The sequence below is a fragment of the Dunckerocampus dactyliophorus genome, chromosome 13, assembly GCF_027744805.1.
Source record: "Dunckerocampus dactyliophorus isolate RoL2022-P2 chromosome 13, RoL_Ddac_1.1, whole genome shotgun sequence".
In the NCBI taxonomy this organism is placed as follows: domain Eukaryota; kingdom Metazoa; phylum Chordata; class Actinopteri; order Syngnathiformes; family Syngnathidae; genus Dunckerocampus; species Dunckerocampus dactyliophorus.
In genome coordinates, this window is record NC_072831.1 from 16,556,958 (window position 1) to 16,583,602 (window position 26,645).

At 39.3% G+C, this 26,645-nt stretch overlaps 2 protein-coding genes across 4 annotated transcripts in view; both read right to left on the reverse strand.

Moving 5' to 3' along the window:
- tiam2a (TIAM Rac1 associated GEF 2a) overlaps positions 1-2,552 on the reverse strand; it is a 107,599-nt gene extending 105,047 nt beyond the window's left edge. Inside the window, exon 1 of the mRNA XM_054796599.1 lies at positions 2,510-2,552. The gene's annotated coding sequence lies outside the window, so the exon portion shown is untranslated. The remainder of the gene's footprint in view (positions 1-2,509) is intronic.
- Positions 788-26,645, reverse strand: part of scaf8 (SR-related CTD-associated factor 8) — a 30,296-nt gene continuing 4,438 nt past the window's right edge. Inside the window, exons 3-21 of one of the 3 annotated variants that reach the window (XM_054796602.1) lie at positions 23,213-23,294; positions 10,117-10,161; positions 9,742-9,903; positions 9,496-9,652; positions 9,249-9,376; positions 8,936-9,112; positions 8,770-8,849; positions 8,572-8,683; positions 8,305-8,436; positions 7,976-8,085; positions 7,602-7,795; positions 7,413-7,513; positions 7,109-7,222; positions 6,768-6,924; positions 6,487-6,617; positions 4,769-4,910; positions 4,637-4,684; positions 4,322-4,537; positions 788-4,241 (exon numbers count right to left, since the gene is read on the reverse strand). In XM_054796602.1, coding sequence (XP_054652577.1) covers positions 2,524-4,241; positions 4,322-4,537; positions 4,637-4,684; positions 4,769-4,910; positions 6,487-6,617; positions 6,768-6,924; positions 7,109-7,222; positions 7,413-7,513; positions 7,602-7,795; positions 7,976-8,085; positions 8,305-8,436; positions 8,572-8,683; positions 8,770-8,849; positions 8,936-9,112; positions 9,249-9,376; positions 9,496-9,574 — 3,639 coding nt within the window. In that variant the 5' untranslated portion in view covers positions 9,575-9,652; positions 9,742-9,903; positions 10,117-10,161; positions 23,213-23,294 and the 3' untranslated portion in view covers positions 788-2,523. The remainder of the gene's footprint in view (positions 4,242-4,321; positions 4,538-4,636; positions 4,685-4,768; positions 4,911-6,486; positions 6,618-6,767; positions 6,925-7,108; positions 7,223-7,412; positions 7,514-7,601; positions 7,796-7,975; positions 8,086-8,304; positions 8,437-8,571; positions 8,684-8,769; positions 8,850-8,935; positions 9,113-9,248; positions 9,377-9,495; positions 9,653-9,741; positions 9,904-10,116; positions 10,162-23,212; positions 23,295-26,645) is intronic. The other 2 variants (XM_054796603.1, XM_054796601.1) reach the window with 2 other exon arrangements.

The following is a 26,645-nucleotide window of genomic DNA, read 5'->3' on the forward strand; positions in this document are numbered from 1 at the left end:
AGCTGGAGATGAGATCCAGCTTCCAAAGAGCCTGCAGGGTCTGATAAGAGGAACTGAGCCCAGCAAAGACTCCTTGAACACAGCGGGAAGTTCCAAACACAATTTGATGGGAATCATTACTCGAGTTGCTGCGTTTGGGATGAGATAAGGACATTCCTCTCTCCTGTGTGCGGAGGTGGATGCTCTGCAAGTGTCTCCACATCAGGAGTGGAGACGAGGCTGCTGTTACTCATCTAATTAGCTTCCATCAATTAAGGATGAAGCAATAAGGAGGTTGCAGAAAGTTTTTTTTTCTTCCTTCATCAAAGTGAGTCACGCATGAAAAGAGGTAAGCTAAATGTTGTTTCTATGCTGTTTTCCATTCTCTTATCAGATCACTGCTGTTTCAAATTGAAATATTGCTATGCGCAGAGGCTATTTCTTTGAGATGAACGCTGGGCTATAATGACTCCTGTGGTACCACGCTGCCCTCTAACGGTCAGAGCCGGTACTGACACAGGACGCACCAGTCCAGGCCTATTTCAGAGATATTCAGCTATAGAACTTTGTCATCATTCTTCCATGTTAACGTGTAGCTTTAATTGACTGGATCACAGGAGTCTAAACCACCATTGCTATCACCTTGTCACGGACAGTGAATTATTTCTCTCCCTTTACGTGCGCTCATCACATCAATAGCGAGTAACAGATTGTGTGCATTGATGAATGAACACTAAAAATAGGACTACATTCACTAGAGCTAAAGCTTGCTGTTTGGCATTAGAGTTTAACATATGCAAATATCCCAAATCCCCCAAGCTCATCAATTTAACAGGTAATTTTGCTAATTTGCTGCAAATTGACCTGGTGTCATGAGGCGCTAAAGTGTATGGAAGAATTATGGACGTGGTTCATCTTTTAGGCTGTGATGCAGTGTTCAGGTTTGTTCTAATCTGCCCAGACTCCATTTAAACAAATCCCCTGGTGCTAGTGAATGCTGTGGCAAGCACTCCTGCTGCACAAGCGAAGGTGATTAAGCTAGCCACCATCTGCACCTTTATGGCTATTTTGTTCTGTTAAGTCAAATTGGTCCTTTTTGGTTTTTATTTGCCATCTAAAATTGTGTAAATTGCGTAATTTACATCGTTTTGCATACGTGTTTTGCTTTAGTGTTATGTGTGGTAATGATCATCAAAAGTGAGTTTGCTATCATTTGCATCCTGCAATAAATATGTTGCCTAAATCAGGGTTGAGGACAATAATAAAAAAATGTAGGAATATCTGATGCACCTTCAACTTTTATTTAACATCACATCTCCTGTAGTGGAACATCATAGCCCCTAATGGTATGCCTCAGCAGAAAAACACTACAAGCATGAAATGAACACGACAGGAGGGTTCAAACATGGCTACAAGCCTGCATGCACACAACAATGAGTATATAGTGTCTTTTCTAGGTTGAGTGCTGTACAAACTCTTCAGCTACCACGATACACACGCATGGCAGGCCTGTCAATCGTGTCAGGTAGCGTTTTCTTTAAAAAGCGCACACCGTCTGGTGTACAGTATATCGCAAATTAGCGTCGGGGAGCATCATGAAAGAGTCCGTACAATAAAAGGCACAATCCCATCATCTGCAACAGTCACCAAGCAAAAGCTCAGGGTAATGCACACAGGCTGATGTCATCCATAATTAAGCACTACACGTCCCTGGTTTCCATCCACCAGAGTGCTCTGTGAATGGATGGTATTGAAGCAATTTGAGTTCCAAGAACATCAAATTGTCTGAAGTGACAGTAAAGCATGTAAAGAAGTGTTTCCACTGGTCCTGGGTCAGAAAGCAGTCCTAAAGCATGTGTTTATAGGAGACAAATCATGTTTATTTCACACTAAAACAATATGCACCTGACATCCAGCAGATCCCTCTGTCCATTTACCTAATATTCCTTCACAAAGCTATGTTCCTGTTTGCTTGGCTTCACTGTGTACTTAGAAACAGATTACATACATTGATTTGGGGGATACAACATGTTCATGGTTTTATTTCAAGTGGCTCCAATTCTAAGAGCAGTAATGGAATTGCTGTCTGTGCAGGCTAAGACTCCCAAGCATTGACTAAAACTTTGCGGCAGCGTTTAAAAGAGGAGGCAGAAATGAGTCAGCAACTGCTATTTTCAAGTACTGTGTGCAACTAAATTAAATTCTTTGTTGAACAGCCATGGTGTCCTCCTCGCTTCCATAGGAAGGTCAAAGCTCATTTCCCCTCAGACAATTGAAACATTTTGATAGTTAATTTGATAAAATTCACCAAGCTGTGATTCATAAAATCAGATGTGGTGGTCGTACAACTTAAAAAAGGAAATAAAATACAAATTGAATGTTCTATTGGTAAGACAGCTAAGGAACTATTTGTGAGGAATTTCATCGTTTCTTATCGGGTTGTCAGTGTCCCGTGTGGTGGTGGTGGTGGTGGTGCTTTGCTGACATGAGTACAGAGAAGAAGAGACAACTTTACAAAATGATCTGTTACCTACTGAGTGATGATTATGTCCCCTCAGTGTCTGTGTCAGTGTCTAGCACTGGCTCACTCGCAGCTTCCTCCATGGCCTCACTCTGTTCAATGTCTACGTCCTTAGGAGGGGCAGCTTGCTGCTGCTCCACTTCACTTTCAGGAAGCAGAGAATCGAAGGGCCCTGAGGTGAGCTCTGGAGATGCATCCGGTGTGGGCTCAATCACAGTGCTTTTGTCCATCTCACCTCCACTGACCCACTGGGCTTGATGTGAGGGAGCATTCACTTGTAAGTCTTCCTCATTCTCCCCCTGTGGACTTTGCTGCTCCTCCAGAGAGTACCTTGTCCCTTCAGAGGGGCTGGCAGGCCGCATGAAGGCCACAGCAGAGGCCTGGCCTGGAGTGTCATCTGAAGACGACTTAGGACAAGCCTGCTCTGCGGGTGGGAGTAGTGATTCACTGAGTAGAGGGGTCTCGGGCTGCAGTGATAACTGGGTGTCAGAGGGTGAGCCTGCAAATACACTCTGAGTTTTGTCAGGCGCTGCTTGAGCTGAGGGTGGTGACTGGTCTTGAGGGGTCTCAGGGAAAGTACTGACGTCTTGCTGCGGTTCAGCCTCAGCTTGGTTGGCCTTGTTTGGCTCTGGTGATAGGACAGCTGGCTGATTCTGACCTAACAGAGGCGGTTTAGTCTGAGGTTGAGAGAGCAGGGGGGACTGGAATCGAGAGTGACTCAGGGTGTTAAATTTGAGTGGGGAGAGCAGCTTCCCTTGGTTCAGGGCCAGTTTGGGGTTAAGTGGCGGGGTTGGAAGCAGAGGCGTTGGTAGAGGGAGAACGGGTGTCCAATTGCCACGCTCTCTGTCTTTGTCGCGGTCGTGTTCTCTGGAACGATCTCGCCCTCTGTCCCGTTCACGGTTGTGACGGTTTCCATTCATTTCCCTCCTAAAGTCAAACTCTCGTTCATCTCTATCTCTCTGCCTGTCCCATTGGGATCTTCGCTCATCTAAGTCACTTTCAAAATTTCCTGCGGCACCACCACTACGGTTCCAGGGCTGTGGGCCACCTACATTTTTTGCCATGTTTCCAGAACGGCTGTCAAAGCGATTTGGGAAGTTCTGCCCTGGGGAGGGGCGATCTTCCTGAGGACCACCTCGTATGCCATCTCGTTCATCAAAGTCCCCCCTAGACTGGTTCCAGGGATTATCAGGCGTAAAGCCAGCAAGGGCCTGCAGACGTCCGAGCAGACTGTTCCTGGCAGGCTGAGTCCCTGGGGTTTGCAGCAATGCAGGCCTGCCTCCTCCGCTGCCGCCGCCACCACCAAGCGGTGCACGATGCTCGGGTGGTGGGGTTCTCAGCAAACCTGTACTCTGCTTTTCAACTGGGGGGAAGCGGTAGTCCTGGTCTTTTCCCTCATCCGCCCCTGAAGAGGACTCTTCTGCCTTAGATACATTATTATTGGCCTGGTGAGGCAGCCTGTTAAAAGGATCCAACTGAGAAAAGGGGGGCCTGACGTGGGCTTGAGCTTGCAGGGAACCGTCAAGGAGGCCACCAGGCTGCTGGCCAGGTCCCTGATGCAGCAGGAGAGGAAAGCGAGCGCCATGCCCAGGCTGAAGGAGGTTAGGGCGCACATCAAGAGGAAGCATTCCAGGCATTCTTTGTCCTGCCATTCCAGGCGGCTGGTGAAGTGGGTGAGTGATGGAGCCAGTGGGGTGCATGCCTAAAAGGCCCATTCCACTGCGAACTGCATTCTGCATGCCTACAAAGGAGAAAATAGGTTAACGTCACCTTCCACACTTAATGACTAACCTATCCCATCATCGGTTAGCGTTACTCCACCTTGAAGTGTGAGCTCCGATGTTCCATCCAAACCCTTAGCAGAATGTGGCAGTTTGTCTTGCTGACTTTGAACTCCAACTGCATTAAACACACTGGCTCCAGGCATATTTGAGGACATGAAGCTGCCAGGGATGGAGCTAGTTGTCGGGATCATTGTGCCGAATGGTGATTCCTTAACTGTTTCTTGGCTGGTTGCTACTGAGGGCTGCACGAGGGCTACAAGAGGGTGAACGGTCAAAGAGACATTCAGGTACACTCCAAATGATTGTTATAATCACACGAGTCTAACACTAACAGCATATACATAACACTTACAAGCTGGTGCCGAGGCCATGCCTGCTGTCTGTGCTGCTTGCAAAAAACCTGTACAACAGAAAATAATTGGAGTAAAACTAGGAACTATTGTACATACAGTATGCCTTATGATTAAATGACAAGTATATTTACCCGGAGGTGGCTGTGAGGCACTGAAGCCAGGCCTTATGAATGGTGGTGGCGGCCCATATCCTGGTGGGGGTATGCTCATAGTGACAGGATAAGTAGGAGGCACCAAGCCTACTGCACCAGGAACAGCCTGTGGCACTGGTAGCTAGATAAGAGAGGAGAGGAAACACTTGCTTGGGTTGTATTACCAGCAAATTATTTTAAAACTATTACATTGAGGCCAAATTCTGTGAGAAATTAAGCTTTTTTTGGTTTATTTTGTATGTTCATTGTGATTTATGTGGACAATATAAATCACAAATAAATGAGGACTGTATATTACTCGGGATGCACCGATCCACATTTTTTCACTTCCAATCCAATTCCAATACTTGAATTTGGATATCTGCCGATACAGATACTGTTCAGATACAAGAGCTCCGTCTGCTTTAATATTATTGTTATTGTAGCGTCTACAGACACTATCAGTATAACAAAGTAGTGGTCAATCAAGAATCGCTTTATTGAACAAAACAGGCTACTGTTGGTTGCAACAACGCCAAAAGAATTATTAGCGAATGCAGCTAGACAAATATCAGAAGTCTGACATCACAGAACTCTTTAATATTGTACATAACTTCCAGGTTGCTACCTTATCATCATTATCATTATTGCTATTAATTTCATATGAGGCTGCAATAAACTCGTCTCTACAAGTAAATATGATATTGTAGACCTGCAAGTTTTGTGTAAAGAGTTTGTGATGCATTTGCGTGTGTGTGCGGCGCAAGTGAGGACGGCTGCAGTGCATGTGTGGAGACAGCTATGTTCACTGATAGCTGATACTCTTCTGGCTACGTTTGCTGACAAGAAGCTGACAATACCTAAGCACAGACGTGGCTTATGGATAGCGTTGGGCATCGAGTCTCGAGCATCGATGGAAACCGGGACTAACATTCCGATTCTGTTTACTTGTAACTAAGAGTGTCATAAAAAATAGCTTACACCAACAGTGAGGCAGCAAACAAAGTACGATACACTCGATATCGCAACTCAAATACCCAGCTAACGTTAGCCCGTGTACTTTTCATAGACAAACCTTTTACAAGTTGTTTGATGTTCTGCACCCAGGTTAGTGCATGTTTAAGTGGCTGCAGCATCACACACCCGCTAACACATGAACAACAGCATATGTGGAAATGTTTGTTCACAAGCTTTTCAAAAGGAACCATCTTTTGTTAAAGTGTACTCTTGTGGAAATAAACTTCATAACATTTATATTCAAGATGAATGGTTTGATATTTATATACTGGTTCTCTATAAAAATTCTTCGTATAGTTGGTAAGTTCATATAATAAAAAAAATGAATGGATAAGTTCAGACATTTCATCCAAAAATAACTCTGGTTTGTGTCCTCATTTAAAACATGCAAACTTTTGTGACTCTGCCATCGCGAATTGTTAGGAACTGGTATCGAAACGATGAATTGGAATCGTTCAAATTCAAACGATGCCCAACGCTACTTATGGATCGGAAAACTCCACATGCGGTATCAGAAGTTTACGATACATGAATTACTTTGATATTGGAAGCCAATACCAATAATCGATCAGATCTGCCCCATCCTTTTACAGTATATTGCAGAATATTTTTTAAAAGTCAACAGGTAATTAGGGTTTCAATGACATCAATGCAAACGAATGTAAAAAAGCCTAACTAATGAGATGAACCATCTTTATTACCTGCACAGGCATCATGGTGACCTGCCGGTTGTAGCCTTCACTCTGGTTGTTAGATGCTGACGTTGTCTCACTGCTAAGTGTTTGGCCCATAACATCCTTGGTTGGCTCACAAGTCTTAGCCGTGTCCCATTCTAAACAAACAGGCAAAATGGCAGAAAGTATTTAAAAACATAATAATCACTTGGGTGAACATAACAAATGTGTTTGAGTAGCATTGAATCAACCCATAGGGTAAGTCCATCAATTGTTTATGATAAATAAATAAATGAATAGAATTTCACCTTCATTGACGGTCTCCTGATCAATGATTCCTCCTTCAGCAAAGCCATTCAAGTCATCTACTTTAACTTTCTCCCAAGGAATGTAGGTGACTCCAAGGTCCACATCCCAAAATTGCTTGTACTCTTGTCTCACCCCCTTGTTTAAGGCCCAAGCAATCTGCATTAAAAATACACTGATGATGGTAAGAGAAAAAGTACCCTACAAGAGCAGTATCTATAAAAGGCATCAATGTACACAGAAAGCCAGGTCACTGCTAGGTCAATGGATAATTCAATTACAAGATACTGCTGGGGAAATGACATTGCATTCAATCAAATTTAAGTATAAAAGCAAAATGCACCTTGATGATTTTGGAGCCAATCTTGAAGGAACCTGTGCTGAGCTTCTGCCGTGCACGATAGGCGTCCTGTCTGTGGACCATACAAATGTACGCACAGCCTCTTGGAGGAATCATCTGTAAAGGACACATTTAACAACATTAAGACATGACCAGAGTTAAAATGACCAATATGCACGCATATACAGTACATGTAACAACCCAAAAGACAAATAATATTCTTTAACAGATTAAAATAGTCATGTGCAACGTTGCATGACCGATGACACACTTATCATAATGTAAATAGGAGTTGATCTCTTCTTACATTTATAGACTCGATTTGGCCAAACTCTTCAAACAAGTTCGTGAGGTCTTGTTGAGTAGCCTTTTTGTCCACCTGGCCGACCCACAGTGTTGTGCTGCATACTAGATTAGGGTAGAGAGAAACAATTAATATGATTAAAAACAAAACAGTTGCGACAATTGATAAATAAAATGAATGATGTCTAATTACCACTCAGAGTTTTGGATCGTATAGGAGGCAATCCTTTCTTCTGACGCTCCTTCTCCCGCTCTCGGGCACGTCTTTCACTTGAGTACGATCGTGACGTCTTCCTCTTACGATCTCTGGAGCGCGAGCGTGACCGCTTCCGATGTTTGCGCTTCCGAGAGCCAGAGCGGGACCTGGACCTTCGCCTTTTGGGAGACCTGTAGAGAAAGTACAACAAAGCCAAATGTAATTTTTCCACATATTTTTAGTTTGTGTTATTTATGAACTGCCTGACTGTGTAAAAACATCAAAATGTGTTTTTACAGAAACAATTGTTATCGTCTCCATAAAATGTCAAACATTAATATAGCTATTTAATTTATTATGTCATGACTGACCTGGACCGTGACCGGGACCGTGTTCTGGAACGTGTCCCAGCAGTCTTTTTCTCTTCTGCCTCAAAGTTATCTTCTTCCATTCCATCCGGCCCTTCATCAAGATCCATGTCCTACAGTATAAATTCAACATATTTAAAAATGCAATTCAAGTTGCCACAACACTTTTGTTTTTGTTTTGCTTCTATCTGAACTACTACTTTGCTGCTGACTTAAAGGTATGTTTATCGATCAATCAACCCATTTATGTGTGTATATGCATTAGAAGACACTGTTTGGTCTATATAATAAAATTATATTAACGGAATTAATTAGAAGCATAGCAGGCATACCTCTTGCTGGTTGTCCATGGAGTCGTCCAACTTGCTGTCAGTCTCAGGAAGCTGTGGCTGACTGTTACTCTGTGCAGTTGCAACAGAGTTCTCTTGTCCAAAGATACTATCCTGCCCTTCAATGCTCATAGCCTGTAATAATACAGAAGTGGTGTATATATTTGGGTCAGTTATATTATGCCAAGTGGACAATATATACTACAGTCAGAAAGACTATGCAGAAAGACTATGGGGGCTTCTATATTTGAGGAAATGTGCTGTAACTACCTTTTGCTGGTGCTCAAGCAGTTGCTTCTGAAACTGCTCAAGGTTCTGCTGCTGTAGTTGCTCAGCAAGCTGGTGGAACAACGAGCTGTTGATGGGCTCAGACACCATGGGCCTGTAAGTAGTCAACAACTTAGATCCAAATCTCCTGTAGCACAAACTGTGAGGAAATAGAACTAAGATAAAACACAGTAAACCCACAGTTGAGAGGAGGAAGTTTCCTTCTTAGATTCTTCACTACGCTCAGAATCATTTCCAAAGTCAAACTGCCCCAAGAGTTTCTGAAAAAAGGGCACAAGGCACTTTCATCAATAGGCCCTATAAGTAAAATGGAGTGAGAAATTTAGGGTTGATGAGCTAGTAGTACCTTGTTAAAAGAAGAGACTCTCTGTTCGAGGGGATTGAGGCTGTTGGCAGTAGCAGCTGCAGTGAGTTGAGCAGTCAGCGCTTGGAGCTGTACAACCAGACCAGCATCCAAGGCCTGTAGCAGTGATGGTTGGGGCTTTTGCTGCTGCATTTGGAGACTCTGGACAAGCTGTTGAAGCTGATGACAGAAAAAAAAAATTGGATACTTTGATACAAATACAAAAATACTTTCATACCTAAACAGTACTGCCTTTGTATGTAGAAATTCTACAGTACATATTAAAACAAGAAACCATAACCAACGAAATGATTACCTGTTGCCCCTGAGGACTTTGTAATATCTGTGCCACAGCCGCCACCGTGTCTGTGTTAGTAATCTGTGAAGCCCAGTCTGGAAGTCCCTGGACTATGTTAGCTGGGGTGGCTGGAGTGGCTGGAGTGCCTTGATACAAAAGCCGAAACACACAGGATCAATACAGGCCTGAATGGACCTCAACCGGGTTGTGTTGATAAAAGACCTCAACATATGACATTTTCACAGAACACATTCTCTTAACTGACCAGGTGTGGCGTTATTGACGGTGGCAACGCTGCTGGGCATGATGGGAGTAACGCTTGGAGGAGGAATCCCTGCGGCCATGTCCAACAAGGGCTGGATGATGTCACTCTTGAAGACAGCATTCTTTTGCCACAGGTTTAAAACCCGCACTATCTTACTCTGGAAATATATAAACATTTGGAAGAGCCAAAGTTCAGATTAGCTTTGAAATGTAGTCAAGTCATACAGGAACTACATGACCATCAGACCTTGTCATCTGAAGGGCAACGGTAGAGGTGCTGGAATGTAACGATAATATTCTTGCTGAAGCGTGGAGCAAAAACATCCTTCTCTGTGCCAAACTGGTGACGTGACTGTCTCACAATTGAGTCGATGACATACAACCCAGGGACCTTGTATTCTGGTTTGCACTGTAAAGGCAAGAACAAGAAGCTTCAAATCAGTGATTCCTTTATGCTATGGTTTTGGGGTGCATTGTAATACTTGTAATATCTAAAGGTATCATACATTACAGTAGTACAGTATATCCATCTCATTTGTGATTTATTAGGCATTTGGTTTCATTCTTCTCACATTTAATGTGAGCTGGTTTCTATCACGATTGCTGAATGTGGGATAGTCACCTTTTGGATGAACTTCTCCACACTTTGGACAACATGCTTGTAGAACTGAAAAGAGAAGAGAACAAAATGTGTTCAGAGCAATAACTAAAAACAGCATTAAACAGCTAAAACGTCAGTTATTAAAATAAAAAAGCTGAAGAGGCAGATGCTCCCATCCACACAATGGCAGCAAAACATTCTGGGCTTTGGTCCAACAATTTCTGCTTTCAAAGTATTCAAAATCTTCAGACACAATGCCTTCATATTTAACAATGCAAAATAATGAATGTGCTCAACTACACAGTGTGTTTAGTCCATATATGTTCTAGGCGCTTTTATGTAACTACTTTCATATTTGTGATCATTCCCATTTTAACATGTTTGTCATGTCAACTGACAATACAGCTAATTGGAGGCCAATTAAAAACCAATAGCTCACAAAAAGCTCATGTCATTATGTTACTGATTAAACACGCAAAACAAAACACAGAAAAGTACTGCTGATGGTACATTCTCTCGATGCAGGCTCCTTAATTTGCAAGAATATCTCCACTCCCAAAATAAAACAATTTAGGTCTCATTGCCAGGCAGACCAGTACAACCAATAATCATCACGGACTACAGCAATTCTGACCAAATTACAAAATTAATGGACTGGTTATGTCATAAATATTAAAAACGTCTTCCAGTAGTGATTTTTTATTTTAATTGCACTTTTAGTCATGGATAAATCTCTTTAGTCATATTTCTTAGTGGAGTACTACAACAAGACTACACTTATTCAGACAAGCAATGACAACAGGAAGAAAAACGTAACGGCAAGCGTTCTGTGAGGTCTGGTTTTCTTGAGTAGGCATTTTTGTGATGCAAATGTATTACTCTTTTCAACGCATATTGTTTTGAGAAGTTTTGAATTAACTCTTTACTTGAATGGCCCCAGCAACTATGCGGAACTACGTTCCTCATCACGGATCTCCGACCAGAACTGGACTCATAATTTGGGTCTGTTGGCGTAGTACACTGCTGATGGGGATGTCATACAACTTGATGTCAAAAAATCCAAACTATCCCTTTAAAGCTGCTTTGACCAAAAGAAAAGAGAGGTGATCTATTTGTGTTTCATGTGACAGCTAATATTTAAATTGTACTTTATTTACATTTGACCATCTTTTCATTAATTATATGCCATAATAATGAGAGTACAATGTATTAAAAGCTAAAAACTATAATTAGTATTTAAGCAAATGTATTTAACATGTATCATATGTATCAAGAGCTTTTAAATAAACAAATGAAAAAAACCCTCCAAATTGACTCTTAAGAAAAAAAAAATCCAATATATGTATTTATATTGCATATATATAATTCATACAATATATTACTTAAAATTGGTTTCAAGTTAAAAAAAAAACAACTTTTTAAGGTGTGGTGGCTTTTACTGTATTTTGTTGTGGTGCTGCGCCACAATCAATTACATGTAGCTGAATATAAAATAGTTCTATGCTGTGCGTACACTGCAGAAATATGACCGACATGTCGATGTCAATAAAAACCTGACCAGCAGTATGAAAGCAACCTTTTCCTTCTTTATTTTACTTTCTTCCTTCCTTACAGTGTTACCAACGCTTAATCAACATAAAAAATAATTATATTATATGAATAATTAAGTGTGAGTATTTACACAATGCCATATTAATTTCAATAATGGCACTGTTAATACATTTGATAGACTATAAGCTAAATTATCATGATCACTGACTTGTCATGAATTCAACTAATCACCCAGAGAAACAAATTTGCTTTAAGCTACAGTATATTGTGTGGGAGTTCCCAACCAATATATACTTTGTGAGTCTTGTCCACTGTCCTGTTTATTTGCAACAACCAGTGTTGTAAATCTACACATTTTTATCACACATACCTTTCTTTGTTTTTGGGGAACTTGGAAAAATGACAAATCTGGGGCCTCACTTATAAAACTGTGCATGGAAATCTGACTAAAAGTCTGCGTACACCAGAAACCCCAAATTTTCAGACCTTAGAAAAAGTGGCCTACGCACACATTCTGAGCTGCAGGCCCATAAAAACATAATATTTGGATTATAATATTTAAAATATTATATATATGTAAACATAATATTTGACACAGCAGTGGCAAGAGGAAGATGAGCGTGTGGCAGTAAGTAGCGTCCGCTGTGAACAGCGTCAGTGGAACGGGGCGCACCGTGACAGAATTTTTAAAAAAGTGGTGGGATACATTTCCATTTTTAGTAAGCATGTTTCTCCATGTTTCCTAATTGATACCACATTTTAGATATGATTCTTTCATTGCATGTTTATTTCTAACTTAACACTTAAAATGTGCGCCTTTTTGCCGTGTCTCACAAAAAGTGTGTACGCCATCTATAAAGGGGGTGTCACAGTGAGCACATTCTCACGTCAAGCGCGTGCATATGTGTGCAGCACGAGTGAGGAAGACAGCTGCAGTTCATGAGTGAAGAAAGCCAAGTTCGTTGATACTTTTTTGGGCTAGATGTGGCTCATGGATCTTAAATCTCCGCAGGTGGTATCACCAATTTCTAATTCGTGAATTATGCAGTTATCGAAACCCAATACCATACCGGTTCATCCCCATCCTGACATCATTAAGACATACATTAAGCCGCTCTAAATTTGCATAACAATAAACATAAAATAAAGTCAAATAAAATCTATGTAACAGGGGAAGAGTATCTTACACTTTTCCCTGGTAGACCAAATCTGTTTCGCATGTAAGACCATTTAGATCAACAATACTATATGCCCCAATGGCTGGACAGAACAAAATAAAGAAGCATGTATGACTAAATAGTTATTGCAATTAATACAAACCTCGACTGAACACTCGAAGAAAAAATGACAGTATGGGTAAGAATCACCAGCAACTTGTAATACTACTATCTCAACTTTGCCAACAATATCAAGATACAGCGATTATGCTAAAATTAATACACTGGAAAAAGGTTTGCATCGATACATCACAATATTTAAGTGAAGAAGCTGAAATATGTAGAAACACATTAAACATACAAATAGGCCTGTCACAATAAATTCTGCCGGTCGATAATTGTGGTACAATTTATCGTCGATGATCACAAATTCACATTCACATTTTAACCACTAAATGGTATTCAAGTATAGTGTACCTGTGTGAGCCACATTAGCTTGACACAGAAGTTGCCTTTCCTTCTATCACTGCGCATTGTCACCTGTCAATTTTTGTGTATGTGATGAAGATGACTGCGACGCTCGCATCTTTGCATCAGTGGTTTTGAACTGCTTTGGTTTTCCAGTAACCAAAACTGAACAAGTGGCTGCTTTTTTTCTGTATTTTACTGCTGTATTGGACTGCTTTTAGTTTTACTCATTGGCTTGCTTTCAAATGCCTTTGAGTTTTTAGAAAAGCATTTCTAAATAAATTGTCTTATTATTACAGCTGTAATGTTAACATGTCATTCAAAAGTACTATAGAATACAGGTGTCACACTCGAGGCCCGAGGGCCAGACTTGGCCCACCATATCTTTTTTTTGTGGCTCGCCAAAGCCAGGAAATTACATGTCAAAAAGACACTTTAAAAAACAAACCAAAAAAAGTATATATATATATATATATATATATATATATTCTATTGTTCAACTGTTTTATACATAAAATATATAAATGTTACATAAAAAGGTATATGCCGTATATTATTACATAAAAAATAATTTATACTATATATTTTATTAGATTACACACAATCTTTCTTGCTAAATGTATTTCAATTTTGACAGAACATTTGTTCAGCATGCAATTGGAGTTTCTTACTTTTCTGTTGTCGAACCATATTCAGCGGAATTATTGTATACTTGAATTTCTGCTTGGCACCCTGCCTTCTGATTTCAATGTAAGCAAGTAAATAAATAAATAATGTAAGTAAATAATAATCGAATGTGTAGTAATATCATGAGACGATTATACATTTATATGGTTTAACCGTTACAGGCGCCCTCTGAGGGCAATCTTAACTGCAATGTACCCACAGTGGAAAAGAGTTTGCTGCCCCTGGTATAGATCATAAAAATGTAATGAAATGAAATTACACAAGCAATATATGCGATTAGGTAAATACACATGCAGGCCCACTGATAACAAGCTATATATTAAGATTGTGATCGATAAACCGGGTTTGACAAGCGAACGCTTCAGCTGCGCCGGTAGCAGCCTCCTGTATCAATAAGAATCGGCTATAAATCTTTAGATGCAGGTTGCCAATCCGACCACGTTCAAAAAGAGAAAGCTTCTTAGCTTTAGCCATCAGGAGGGCATGACAGTGTGAATGCCTGACAGAAATTGAAAATTTTGAGCAGATGTAGGCTTTTATAGGCTGTGGTCTTTTGATCAGCTGATAAACAGCCTATTTCAGTTTTTTTTGTTTTTTTTCAGTTCCAAATGTTTTTTTGTCTCAATCCCCCTTCTTGCTTTTGCATATTGCAGCTCTACTTAAAACCTCATTAAGATCCAAATGTGCAAAATCCAAATTCTAGCAATTTTTCAACTGGTCTTAAGATTTTGATCAGGTCTGTATATATATAGAAAATACCTATAATGCAATAATGGAAAATGCCGATTGTGCAAAACTGTAAAACCTTGCAAGTATCCATCCCCTGGATGCAGATCTTAACAGCTTTACAGTTGCTTCTGCATTATTGCAGGGTTTCCTCTACATGTAATTGATTATTGTGGTGCGCCACTACAAAATAAAAGCCGCCGCACTTAATTTTATTTTTAACTTGAAAACAATTTTAAGTAATATATTGTATGAATGGATATATATGCTATATAGATACATACTTGTATATAGCTTGTTATTTACACACATATTGACCAGAGTTAGTTTGCAAACAAGCATGTGTGACCAGATACGCAACATGTCTCTGTGTTGACTTTCACTTTGTTTCTTTTGTTTATCGGGAGAATGAACAATAGCCCGTGAAATGTGTAGTTACAGTAAATGACGACAGCGTGTCACATGCTAAGCCTATCTATGCCATCGTGTGTGATCGCTCACGTTTCAATCTCATTACACTTTCTGGCCTTTTTGTTTACATGCCTGGCTAGCGTAATCAAGCTAGCTCATTTTTGTCCCACGGGCAAGCTACGAGCTACGATCATCATCACAACTTACTTTTTCAAAGTGTCACTAAACAATCTTGCTCTCTTGTTACCATAATATTTATGACTCGTCTTCAAAACACAAGTTGTGTGTCAAAGTTGTGCAACAGAAACATGTTGTGTGTGTACAGCTTTAGACAGTGATGCTATCACAGTGGTCTCCAACAGGTAGCTCACCATCTGTTGAGTAGTTCACCAAAGAATATTTGATTCACCTCTCAGTATTTTTATAAGTGTTCTTTTCAAACATGACACCTGTATTTAATGACAAATGAGCACACTGTGTGGAGATGTGCTTTGTAAATAAAGTGCAATTTAAATGTTGGCAGTGCTCTCAGCAACTTTGCCATTAAATTAACAGTTTTGGAATAGCACAAATAGGAGGCAATATGTGATGCTAGGAGAATATACATCTGTGAGCTTAAATATATCATGCGGTGTATCCCAGGGGTCAATACTGGGACCAAAACTGTTTAATTTATATATAAATGATATCTATGAAGTCACAAAAGACCTAAAGCTAGTACTATTTGCAGACAATACAACTGCCTTCTGTTCTGGAGATAGCACACAAGAGCTACTAAGAAAAAAAAAAATCACAGATGAATGAACTATACTAAAAGGATGGTTTGATAAAAACAGACTGTCCCTAAATCCAAGTAAAACAAAATTAATGCTATTTGGTAAGAGCAAAAAGGATATGTATGCGCAAATACAAATTGATGACGTGGAAATTGACAGGGTGAACGAAAATTTCTCGAGGTCATAATGGATGAGAATACGAACGGGAAATCTCACATTAAAAATATAGAACATATAGTGGCAAGAAATACATAATTACTGAATAAAGCAAAATTTGTTGTAGGCCAAAAATCACTACATACGCTGTATTGTTCACAGATTTGACCATATCTAACTTATTGTGTGGAGATATGGGGTAACAACTATAAAAGTACACTTCACTCACTAAATGTGCTACAAAAAAGGTCACTTAGGATAATCCATAACACCGCTTACAGAGAACACACAAATCCATTATTACTAAAATTACAATTATTAAAATTTGCTGATCTGGTAAACTTTCAAACAGCTAAAATTATGCATAAAGCAAACAATTACCTTCTGCCCAAAAACGTAAAACAATCCTTATCAACAAGAGAGGAGAAATATGATCTTAGGGAAAAATTTAATGCAAGGACAACACTAAAAACCTTCAGTATTTCTGTACGTAGAATCAAGTTGTGGAGCAGATTGAGTAAGGAACTCAAACAATGCACTAAAATAAGTGATTTCAAGCAGTTGATGTTTACAAAATACAAAGAAGAAGAGACCTGAACCACTGTGTATATAAAATATTATGTCCAACAACTACTACACTATTAAGTCTTCATTCTGGTGAGTACTCATTATCACGTTATGATTCTGTCAACTATTTTATCAGTTATTATCAGTTTATTACTATCATTAAGTCTGTCATTTACTTAAAGTAAGCATAAACCTAGACTATCATTGCACTATATTGTTATACTGCCTTAATACTTTCCTAGGTATTTACAAAAGGCAAAAGTACATTTGGAAAACAGGAGGTGAACAAATGTACTGCAACTGATGTGAAACTGATGAGAGGAAGGATTAAATCAACTTTGCTTCTTCCTACTCCTTTTTGGACATGTGAAATTGTAAATTGTGCTATGTGATGTGCTGTGCTCCAGTGTAAGTTGTGTGCATGTTCAAGATGAATTAAACCATTACCAATAAGTAAATAAGTCATGAAAATTACTATTTGTCATTAAAAAAAAAACAACAAAAAACTGCAGATGCAGCAGCAGCATGACACAGTGGCAGCCGTCTGCCCTCCCATGCAGCCCACCACCAAATCTTCAAAAAATCCTAGGAAAAACCCTGTAATGCTTGGGCAAAAAAAATAACATTTAGTCAATATAGCCTTGGCAGAAAGTTGACACACCAGAAAATACTGCCCCTTTGCGTTTCAGTAGAGAATGTCACGTGCTCAAATATACAAATAGACAGAGTGGATATTGAAATAGTGAAAGAAAATAACTTTCTGGGGATCATAATAGACAAAAAAATGAGTTGGAAATGTCATATCAAAAATATACAACAAAAGGTGGCAAGAAATACTTCAATATTAAATAAAGCAAAAATTTGTTCTTGATCAAAAATCACTCCACACTCTTTACTGTTTTTTGGTATTACCATATCTAACTTATTGTGTGGAGATATGGGGCAATAATTATAAAAGCAATCTTCACTCCCTCAATGTACTGCAAAAAAGATGAGTGAGGATTATTCATAATGCCGCGTATAGAGAACATACAAAGCCTTTATTTTTGAAATCACAAATATTTGAAAAATTAGCTGATTCAGTACATTTTCAAACTGCTAAAATAATGCATAAAGTTAACAATAACTTGTTACCCAAATGGTCATACAGTATTTCTCTATAAAAGAGGAGAAATATAATCTTAGAGGAAAATTTTACTTAAAACATTTATATGCTAGAACAACACTGGGGGGGCGGGGGTAGGATTAAATAAGCTTTGCTTCTTCCTACTCCTTTTGGACATGTGGAACTGTGAAATGATTCATGAGATGTATTCCATTGTAACGTGCATGCATTCTCAAATAAAATTAAACCAAACCAAACCAAACCCCACTGAAAAGCTATAAAATAATCAAGACTGCATCGGCGGAGATGACGTAAAGCCTGTGCAAAATCATAAGCCAGGCTTAAATGTGCTGCATGTTACTGGCTCAAAATGTCTTTTTTTAAAAAACAAAAATATAACACCACGCCCACCGGCTAATTTCCACGCTAACAGAATCACAGAATTGGCCAATAAAAACTGAAACTACTGTTAAACACGCAAATTGAATTTAAATTATGTCAATGCCATAAACGGGTAGGAAATGCTGTCATCATGAGAAGGAACACTTGTGTGAAATATTTCCCCAGTGGACCGCTCATTCGAGGCGCATCTCCCCACAAACGAAATAAACAAACATGTCCAAGCTGACACCTGGAAAAAAAACGCTTAAGTTGGCGGAAAAAACTTTGAAATTCATCTCTTACTCGTCAGCACGCATGAGTGGATGATGGCTGGGTTAGCTTAGTTTAGCAGAGCATGCTAGCGCAGCTGTGTGTGTGCGCCTCAGGCTGTATAAGTGTCATGTTTTACTGCTTGGTAATGTAAGCGAGCGATTTAAGATGCCTACTAACGTCGTGCAAGTTCTGAGAGAAATAAGAACTAGAGCTGCAACTGTCGGAGGCACCCAGCTTGTCTTCACATTGCAACAATCAACAGAAACTCTCAACACACACAACACACTAAAGGCCTTCAAAATAAGAGCACTGTGCATCACATCCTGTCTAACTGTGCAAACAAGATAAGGGTGTCATTAAAAATAGATTACATTAACAGTGATTGGAATTGCGTTGCAACTACATCTTCCTTAACCATAAGCACGGGCATTATAGTTTGTTGAGGATTTTGTAGCAATATGTGCAGAGGCTGACATCCCATTAGAAAAGTTAGCAAAGCTACATCTGTTTCTGAAATGCTGGGAGAAAATGTCCAATTTGCTATACGTATTCCATCGATAAATGTAAGAATTTTTGCATTTAATTAACAGACATTTTATTCACCGGCACAAAAAAGCACACACTATAGGATGGTAAAATAAGACTAAAAAATGTTTAATTTAAATAAATAAATAAATAAATAAAACAGAATTTAGGGAAAAAATCAAATGGGCCCTACATATGTTAACAGTAGGAGTTTAAAGGAAAACTGCGCTTTTTTTTTGTTTTTATTTTGCCCATCATCCACAATCCTTATGTGAGGCATGAACAAATGGCTTTCTCTTTTCTGTGTGTTCTAAAGATATAAAAACATATAAAAAGAGACAGCTCATTACTGCACGTATGGGAACCACTTATTCTGCCTATAAGGCCTTCTGAAAAAAGACTCCAAAAAGTGCTCCATTTACATATAATGTGAAGCGCATATTAACCAAGCTACAGCAACATTGTTATTATTATTAACATTGTTACGCTGATCGAACTACATTACTGGCGCATTGACACCAGAATACACCAGCTAGCTGCTAGCAATTAGCTTTACCACAGGACTCGCCTGCAGCTCGAGCTGTCTCTTTTAATATCTTTAGAACTCACAGAAAATAAAAATACGTACAGTATATGGCTCACAAAAGGATTGTGGATGATGGGTAAAATTCTCCAAAAAGTGCAATTTTCCTTTAAATGGACAGATTGAAAAAAAACAAAACGCAAGTACATAGTCAATTGAATAAACATTCAATGTTCGGCCCAAATACGACGACTGGCGTTTATTGTTGTCACTCACTGATGCAAATAAACAAAACCAGAGAAGAATCTACAATTTGCAGTCCTGCCGTTGATACAATAGGGTGTACATACAATAGCTAACAGCTAACATTATTAGCTAAACTTTACCACATCATTAACGTAAAACGTAAGCTGACAACAAACAGAACTAATGCACGCATTACGTGGGGTGTAGCTTCCATGTTCGAAGCAGGGAGACGGGACATAATGCTTACAAGCATATCCTAAAGTTAGTGATGGCTAGGCAGTCACGTAACTGTGGCAAACAGTCATTTTAAAGCTGCTGTATGTCAAGAGTGGCTGCCAAGAGAGCACTAACTTTCAAACGTACTGCACCCACCTTCTTATTGCTTTGAGTACTGTAAATGCTGGTGTATAAGCCGCACACACTAAATTTTGAGGAAAAATCTGATTTGTACGTATATAAGCCGCACCAGTGTATAAGCCACTTGTGTCCACGTCATAAAAAGCTGTATTGTGGCGTGCACAAGTCTATGAGGAGCTTAGAGATTAGAACTGAGCCGCACTGTTGCACAGGTATAAGCCCCAGGGTTCAAAGTTTGAGAAAAACGTAGTGGCTAATACACAAGAATTTATGGTATGTAACCTACGCCAAATGTAACACGCGTATGCACATTAGTTATGTTTGCTGTCAGCTAATGATTGCAATACCAGGCAGCAATCATGTGACCAATCATCTCATTTGTGCCGAACAAAATGTACCATTTTTATGCAGTTTACTACCTAATTGTGAATTGTTTTTTTATTCAATATGTTCTAGCTAGCTAGTTCGGACAGCACATTATAACATGTTAGCCGGTGGTGGTGGTCTTAGAACTTTTTGGTTGACCAAAATGTAATCTTGAGTCGGTGACATACAGCAGCTTTAAGGGATTTCCGCAACGCCATAAGGGGTGTGAGGTTTTATATTCATTTTTATTAAAGCTGCCTTTTTCTAAAATCAGTTTATATGCATTGGGCTTCTTGTGCTTGATTGATTTTGGGGGTGGAAAATGATGGTCAGTCACACCTTGAAGTGTACATTGACTGGCTGTCATTGTGTTTGGTCTTGTTTAGCATAAGATGATAGGCTCCCATTGTAGTTGGGAGTGCAAGGTGAGGAGCGGCGAGTGGACAAGAAAATGGAGGAGCATGTGAGAGTTGTCCGTCCAAAAAATTGGAAATGTACATTTCAAAAATGATTTGTCAGATGGTACCATTGATAAAGAAAATGCCTTCTTTGCTTGCTTCGCGAGTGTAGCCACAGCTAACTTTAGCTGCAAAGACGTCAGCAATTTAGCGAGTCATAGCAAAGCACTTTGACAAACTAAGCTCGAACACCCTGCATGTGAGCTAGTCTGCAACAACAGGCTGACAAATGTTCTTGCCAAGGGGATAGCGATTAACTGCAAGCCGATAAACATAGCGGAAGATGAGGGGTTAACAGATGTTGCACATGGCGTCCAGTGATGCCTCATACACGCCACCTGTTGACTACAGCGCCGACCAAAATCAGCAATATGTATGACGGCGGGATTTGGGGGGATTGGCAAAACAGTGTTGTTATAACCAATCACAGGACCTCAGCTGCTTCAGTGGTCAATACTTGCATTGCTTAGAAAAGTGTTTTTTGATGCGTTAAGTTCAGCGCTTTATATGGACTTGACTATTTTATTTTATTTGTCTAATTATTTTGGAGATTGACAAAAGAACACAGCAATGTTCCCCCTGGTGTTCAAAACTAAAGGTTGTAGGCAGCACTTGGGACTAGTCTCAAATACAGTGAAATGTAAATGGCTAGGACGGAAGCTGTTCAAGTGATAAATGACTTTATAAAGCCACTTTTTTGTTATATTGAAAATACCACAATGTGAGGGCTTTTCTTAGCAATTTTTAGGTGAGCTCAATTAATTGTAGATCAGAATTAATTATCTAAATTTTTTAAAATCTTGACAGCACTAGTTCCAACATGATTGCTCAATGCCTTTTAATCACAGCAAGACACAACAATTAACAAAAAACTAAGAATGACCTCTCTCACTTCCTTTACTCAACTAGGCATTTTACTAAATTTCTTCACACAAACGATCAAGAAAAATAACACTGAATAGATGAATCTTTCCATGATTTAGTTTCCTATGGATCATGGTTGAAGATGGAACCTATCCCAGTTCACTTATGGCTTGAGAGGCAAGGTGCACAATGGACTTATCACTCATCAATTTTTGGGCTGAGAGAATGGGGCACTAACTGGGAATTGAGGCCAAGCCACATGAGTGCAATTAAATAAGACTTTCCTGGATTAAATCTTATTTGCAATAAGTGTAAAGCAAGGCACACCTGTCTCTCACTCAATGTGTACCATATGGGGAAACTGTATGCCTCTTAACCAACTCAAATTTCGTACAAATAATCAAATGAAGACTACACGTTACGACAAGTTATCTGTTCGTATTTCTTGTGTGAGTAAAAAGTATGTGTGCTGTTCAAGCACAACATAGAATGCACTAACACTCTTAGAATGGCCACTCATTACTAACACGTCAGCAAAAGTAAGACATTATACCAATAAAATAATACTCTACATTATTCACCACTGCAGTGCTAAACAGACACTGCGGCTGGCGGTTTTTGGGACATTTGCGCAATTAGTTAGCGACGACATTCAACCTGTTGATGCAAATGTGTTACTCAAATTCCATGATTACAACTGTTAACGACAAAAACTCTAGTTAAACATTAATTAAAAAAAAACTTGATCCGATCTATGCTTGTCCATAGTCAGCTTGCAGGAATGTCAACTCGAGACAATCTTTATAATTTGTTACACAGAAGTAACTTTTAAAGCAAAATTCAAACAAAGCTCCAAAAGGCCATCAACCAGACAATTTGGTAGACTAGATAGCTAAACAAATTCCCAAAGGCCCAGGTCAATAGATAATTAGGGAAAACTATCTGACAACAAAAGAGGGTATTTTGTTGTCTGCGTCTAACAATTTTGCATTTCATGACATGCAAATAGACGAAACAATAGACAGCCCCAATTTACAATTAAAATATAAAAAGCAAAACTTCCTGCTTCCAATATGAAAAACACTGTTATACCATGTGTGTTCCAAGCCTCAATTAAGTGCTGTGAAAAATAAACACAGCAATACTGATGTGCTGGTTGCAGTTTATTCCTGAAAAGTGCACAGTCTGTATGATGTGTGTACAATCAACAAATGCAACACAATCTATTTTGTGTTCAAGAGTGTAGAGTAGTGAGAAATGTGTGTTCAGAATATGAATGTCCACAAACCAACATCTACATTTAATACAACCAATTATTGTACAATATTAACAGTGTTGACAACATTCTTACTTTAAAGAAATGCATCAATACCAGCCACAAATAGAAATCTTTCCCAAGCACTGCTATTGATCACTGCCTGACAATCAGCGGTATGTAACCAACTAAGGCAAAGGAGCTGCCAAAAATAAAAATGATGGCAGCTCTTCCAACTTCCTTGTGAAACAACCCATACTCCTACCTAAGCTGGTTAGGGATTCTCTTATCTCTTTGTAACTCTCTCCACCCCATCCTCCAGTGCTTTGGGGGAGCTGGGAGAGCTGCTGAGGGAAGGGGAAACGAGTGTTATTCATAAGGCAAGGCAATACCAAAAGGCACAGTAGTTCTTTAACAAAAAACAAGATAGGTAAACATTCGATGAAAAAAATGTGCTGTAAAACACTGGTGAAAAAAGTGTGTACTTTTGTTGCAATGTGTTGTTTCAAGGCTTTGATAATGGTACAATGATATTATTACACTAATAGACTTTCAGGACTCATGGCGTCTATGTGTTTTGTTTACAGATGGCAGTTAATATAACAATTGACCTATACTTTTAACAGTACAATGAAAGTTACTTTTCTATCATAAAATATTTTTGTCTGCTTTTCAGTTGGTTGTCATATTATATATTATGTCATATTATTTTGTTATTGCACTTATAAAACCTTGTCTCCATTATTCCATTTGATTTTGCTATTATTTATAGTTATGAATCAACACATGTGGATGTATTTCTGCTAGTGCACATCTGAATGTCAAACTGACTTGCTTAGAGGAAATAACTGATGATATGATTAAATGTTCAGGGTTAGAGACCATGTGTCTCCAAAACAAATTCCCACATTGGTGTCTCCGTGTCAACGGGCTATGAGACAACCTTGTGCCTGTGTGTTCTTTACTGATAAAGATTGAATAAATATGCTTCTGTCCCTTCCTTCGGTAAGATACTCGCATCAGTCTGCAATGGGTTTGGGTTGACGGTCTCCTTCTACGTAGAATAACTAAGGCACAGCTTTTACCATCCATCAGGTTGTATCTGAACTGTCTCCTTGCATGCATGTTTGAATTAAATTGTATCTATTACTCTCAAAGTGCTTGTCTTGTCTATAAGAGGTGAACTTTTTTCTCTTGACAGTAAGGTCCCTGTCCCTGTGGGGTTGTGCTCACTGTGTCTATCCAGCAGCACCAGATTCAGCATGCACAGATCACGTGATCACCACCACCGCATGTGCAAGTGTGTTTAACAAACCGCAAGGGTGATGTTGGCTGTCTGGCAGTATTTTTTTTGTTAATGTCCCCAAAACATGTTGCTGCTGAGTGAAAAATTTGTCATGCAAGAGTTTCCTATGGTGGCACAGAACCAGGGAAGTTTAATACCACCAATCTCATCACGCATTTGGACGGCATCACAAAAAAACAGCATGAGAATTTTCGCGAGAGAGACCAGTCCTCCCTCAGTCATCCAATGCCGTTTGAAACTAAAGCATGAGAATTATCCTACAAATCAAAGCATGAGACACTCCCACACGGGACAGTAAAGTCATTGGCTACAACAGAACAGATCCAGCCCGTCGGTGGTGAGCAATGTCGAGTTTAAGCACTTTATTGAGCACCTCAAGCCTCGCTACATTACGCCAATTGTGGATAAAACTACACCCTAAGCTTAAAGTAAATTTATGAGTATTTCTCATACATACTGTTGCTGACTATTCTCTGTTTGAGTAATATCACTCAATCAAGCATATGCTAACATTTCACAATACGAACCAAGTAAAAGCTGATATCGGATCGATATCGCCATGGAATGATATTCAATGCTGCAATATCGGTCAATCTGTCCGGAGATGACAAAGTTGTATGGGGACACTCCTGCTCTTAAATGGCTTTTGTTGTCATTTGGCACAATACACAGTACAGGCCAAAAGTTTGGACACACCCCGTTTTTACATTTACATTGTAGATTCTCACTGAAGACATCAAAACTATGAACGAACATGTGGAATTATGTACTTGACAAAAAAAGTGTCAAATAAGTGTAAATGTGTCTTATATTTTAGATTCCTCAAAGTAGCCACTCTTAGCGCTGCAAACCCTTGGTGTTTCTCAATGAGCTTCATGAGGTAGTCACCTGAAATGGTTTGCACCTCTCAAGTGTGCCTTGTGAGGGTTACTGCGTGGATTTTCTTGCCGTGGTTGGGACCATCAGTTGGGTTGCGTGTGTTCAAACTTTTGGCCTATATTGTATAAAATTAAATTAACTTGACCTTCAAGGCCGGACTAAAATATGGCTATGTACCCGTACAATTGTTTTATCAGAACTGTTTCTCAATTAGAAGAAGCTCAAGGAGCAGTACTGAATTTAAGATACACTTCCCATCAAGAACATCGCTGCTTTTCTTGAAAGCATCTTTTGTGTGGCTTTTGCAAGAGACTGCTGAAAGCAGTGGACTAACATGCTGACAGAGAAACACTGCTAACATACATAGACCTGATAGAAGTATCTAAACCCTATCTTCCTACTTTTCAGCACGCTTTTCTTATGTACCACTAACAGTAAACCGTACCGCTGATATGGTTCACTTGTGTACAGTCAAGCTAGACACATTGCCAACATCTGCTGATCGGTCGTGAAACGTCGCTGTGTAATCTCTCTCTGCATTACAACACAGTACAACGTTAAGAGTAGAATATGAGGACATGTAAAAAAAAAACAAAAAAAACAGTATAGTGATTTATGATGGACAGACAACTTCAATTAATTGCTGGCATACTTTTTTGCAAAATGGGGGCACAGGGGATTGGAGGTAGTATCAGTGGCGTAACAGAGGCGACTGTGTAAAAGGAAATAGCAGAATACAGAACAGCGGTGTTATGCTGCAAGCCAGAAAGTCGCTTCTGCCTTCATGTTGTGTTGAAAGTAAATGGTGTGACATTTAATATACACTGCTCAAATAATTAAAGGGAACACTAAAATAACACATCCTAGATCTGAATGAATGAAATATTCTAATTAAATACTTTCTACTTTACAAAATTGACTGTGCTGACAACAAAATCACACAAAAATTATCAATGGAAATCAAATGTATTATTATTGGGGTTGTCTTGTTGTCTACCTGTTGTCTATTACATTTGCACAACAGCATGTGAAATTTGATTGTGAATCTGTGTTGCTTCTTTAGTGCACAGTTTGATTTCACACAAGTGTGACTGACATTGTGACTGTTTAAGTGTCCACTTTATTTTTTTGAGCGGTATATATTTTTTAGGACGGCGACAGTCATTGCGGCATTCCGTATTGCTCTTGAAGACAGACATTTGTAACAATGCCCTGTGCTGCTTCGCTGGGTTCTGTGAAAAATGCACAGACAAATGAACGTGGGATCTACTGATTTTCTGGGGATTTCAAGATGAAAGAGACTACGGTTGTGAAGAGAGTAAAACACATAAATATCTATGCCAAAGAAACAAAATTAAAAATCTCAGAGATTTGGTTAGAAATGGCTGTGAGGTAATGAGAGCTTTTATTCTGCCAAATACATGCTGTTTGAGATGGGACCCATGGAAAATTGTGACAAAGTAAGCAAGTATGTTTTCTTTTCAAAAGTACGATAGCTAAACGTAATTTCTAT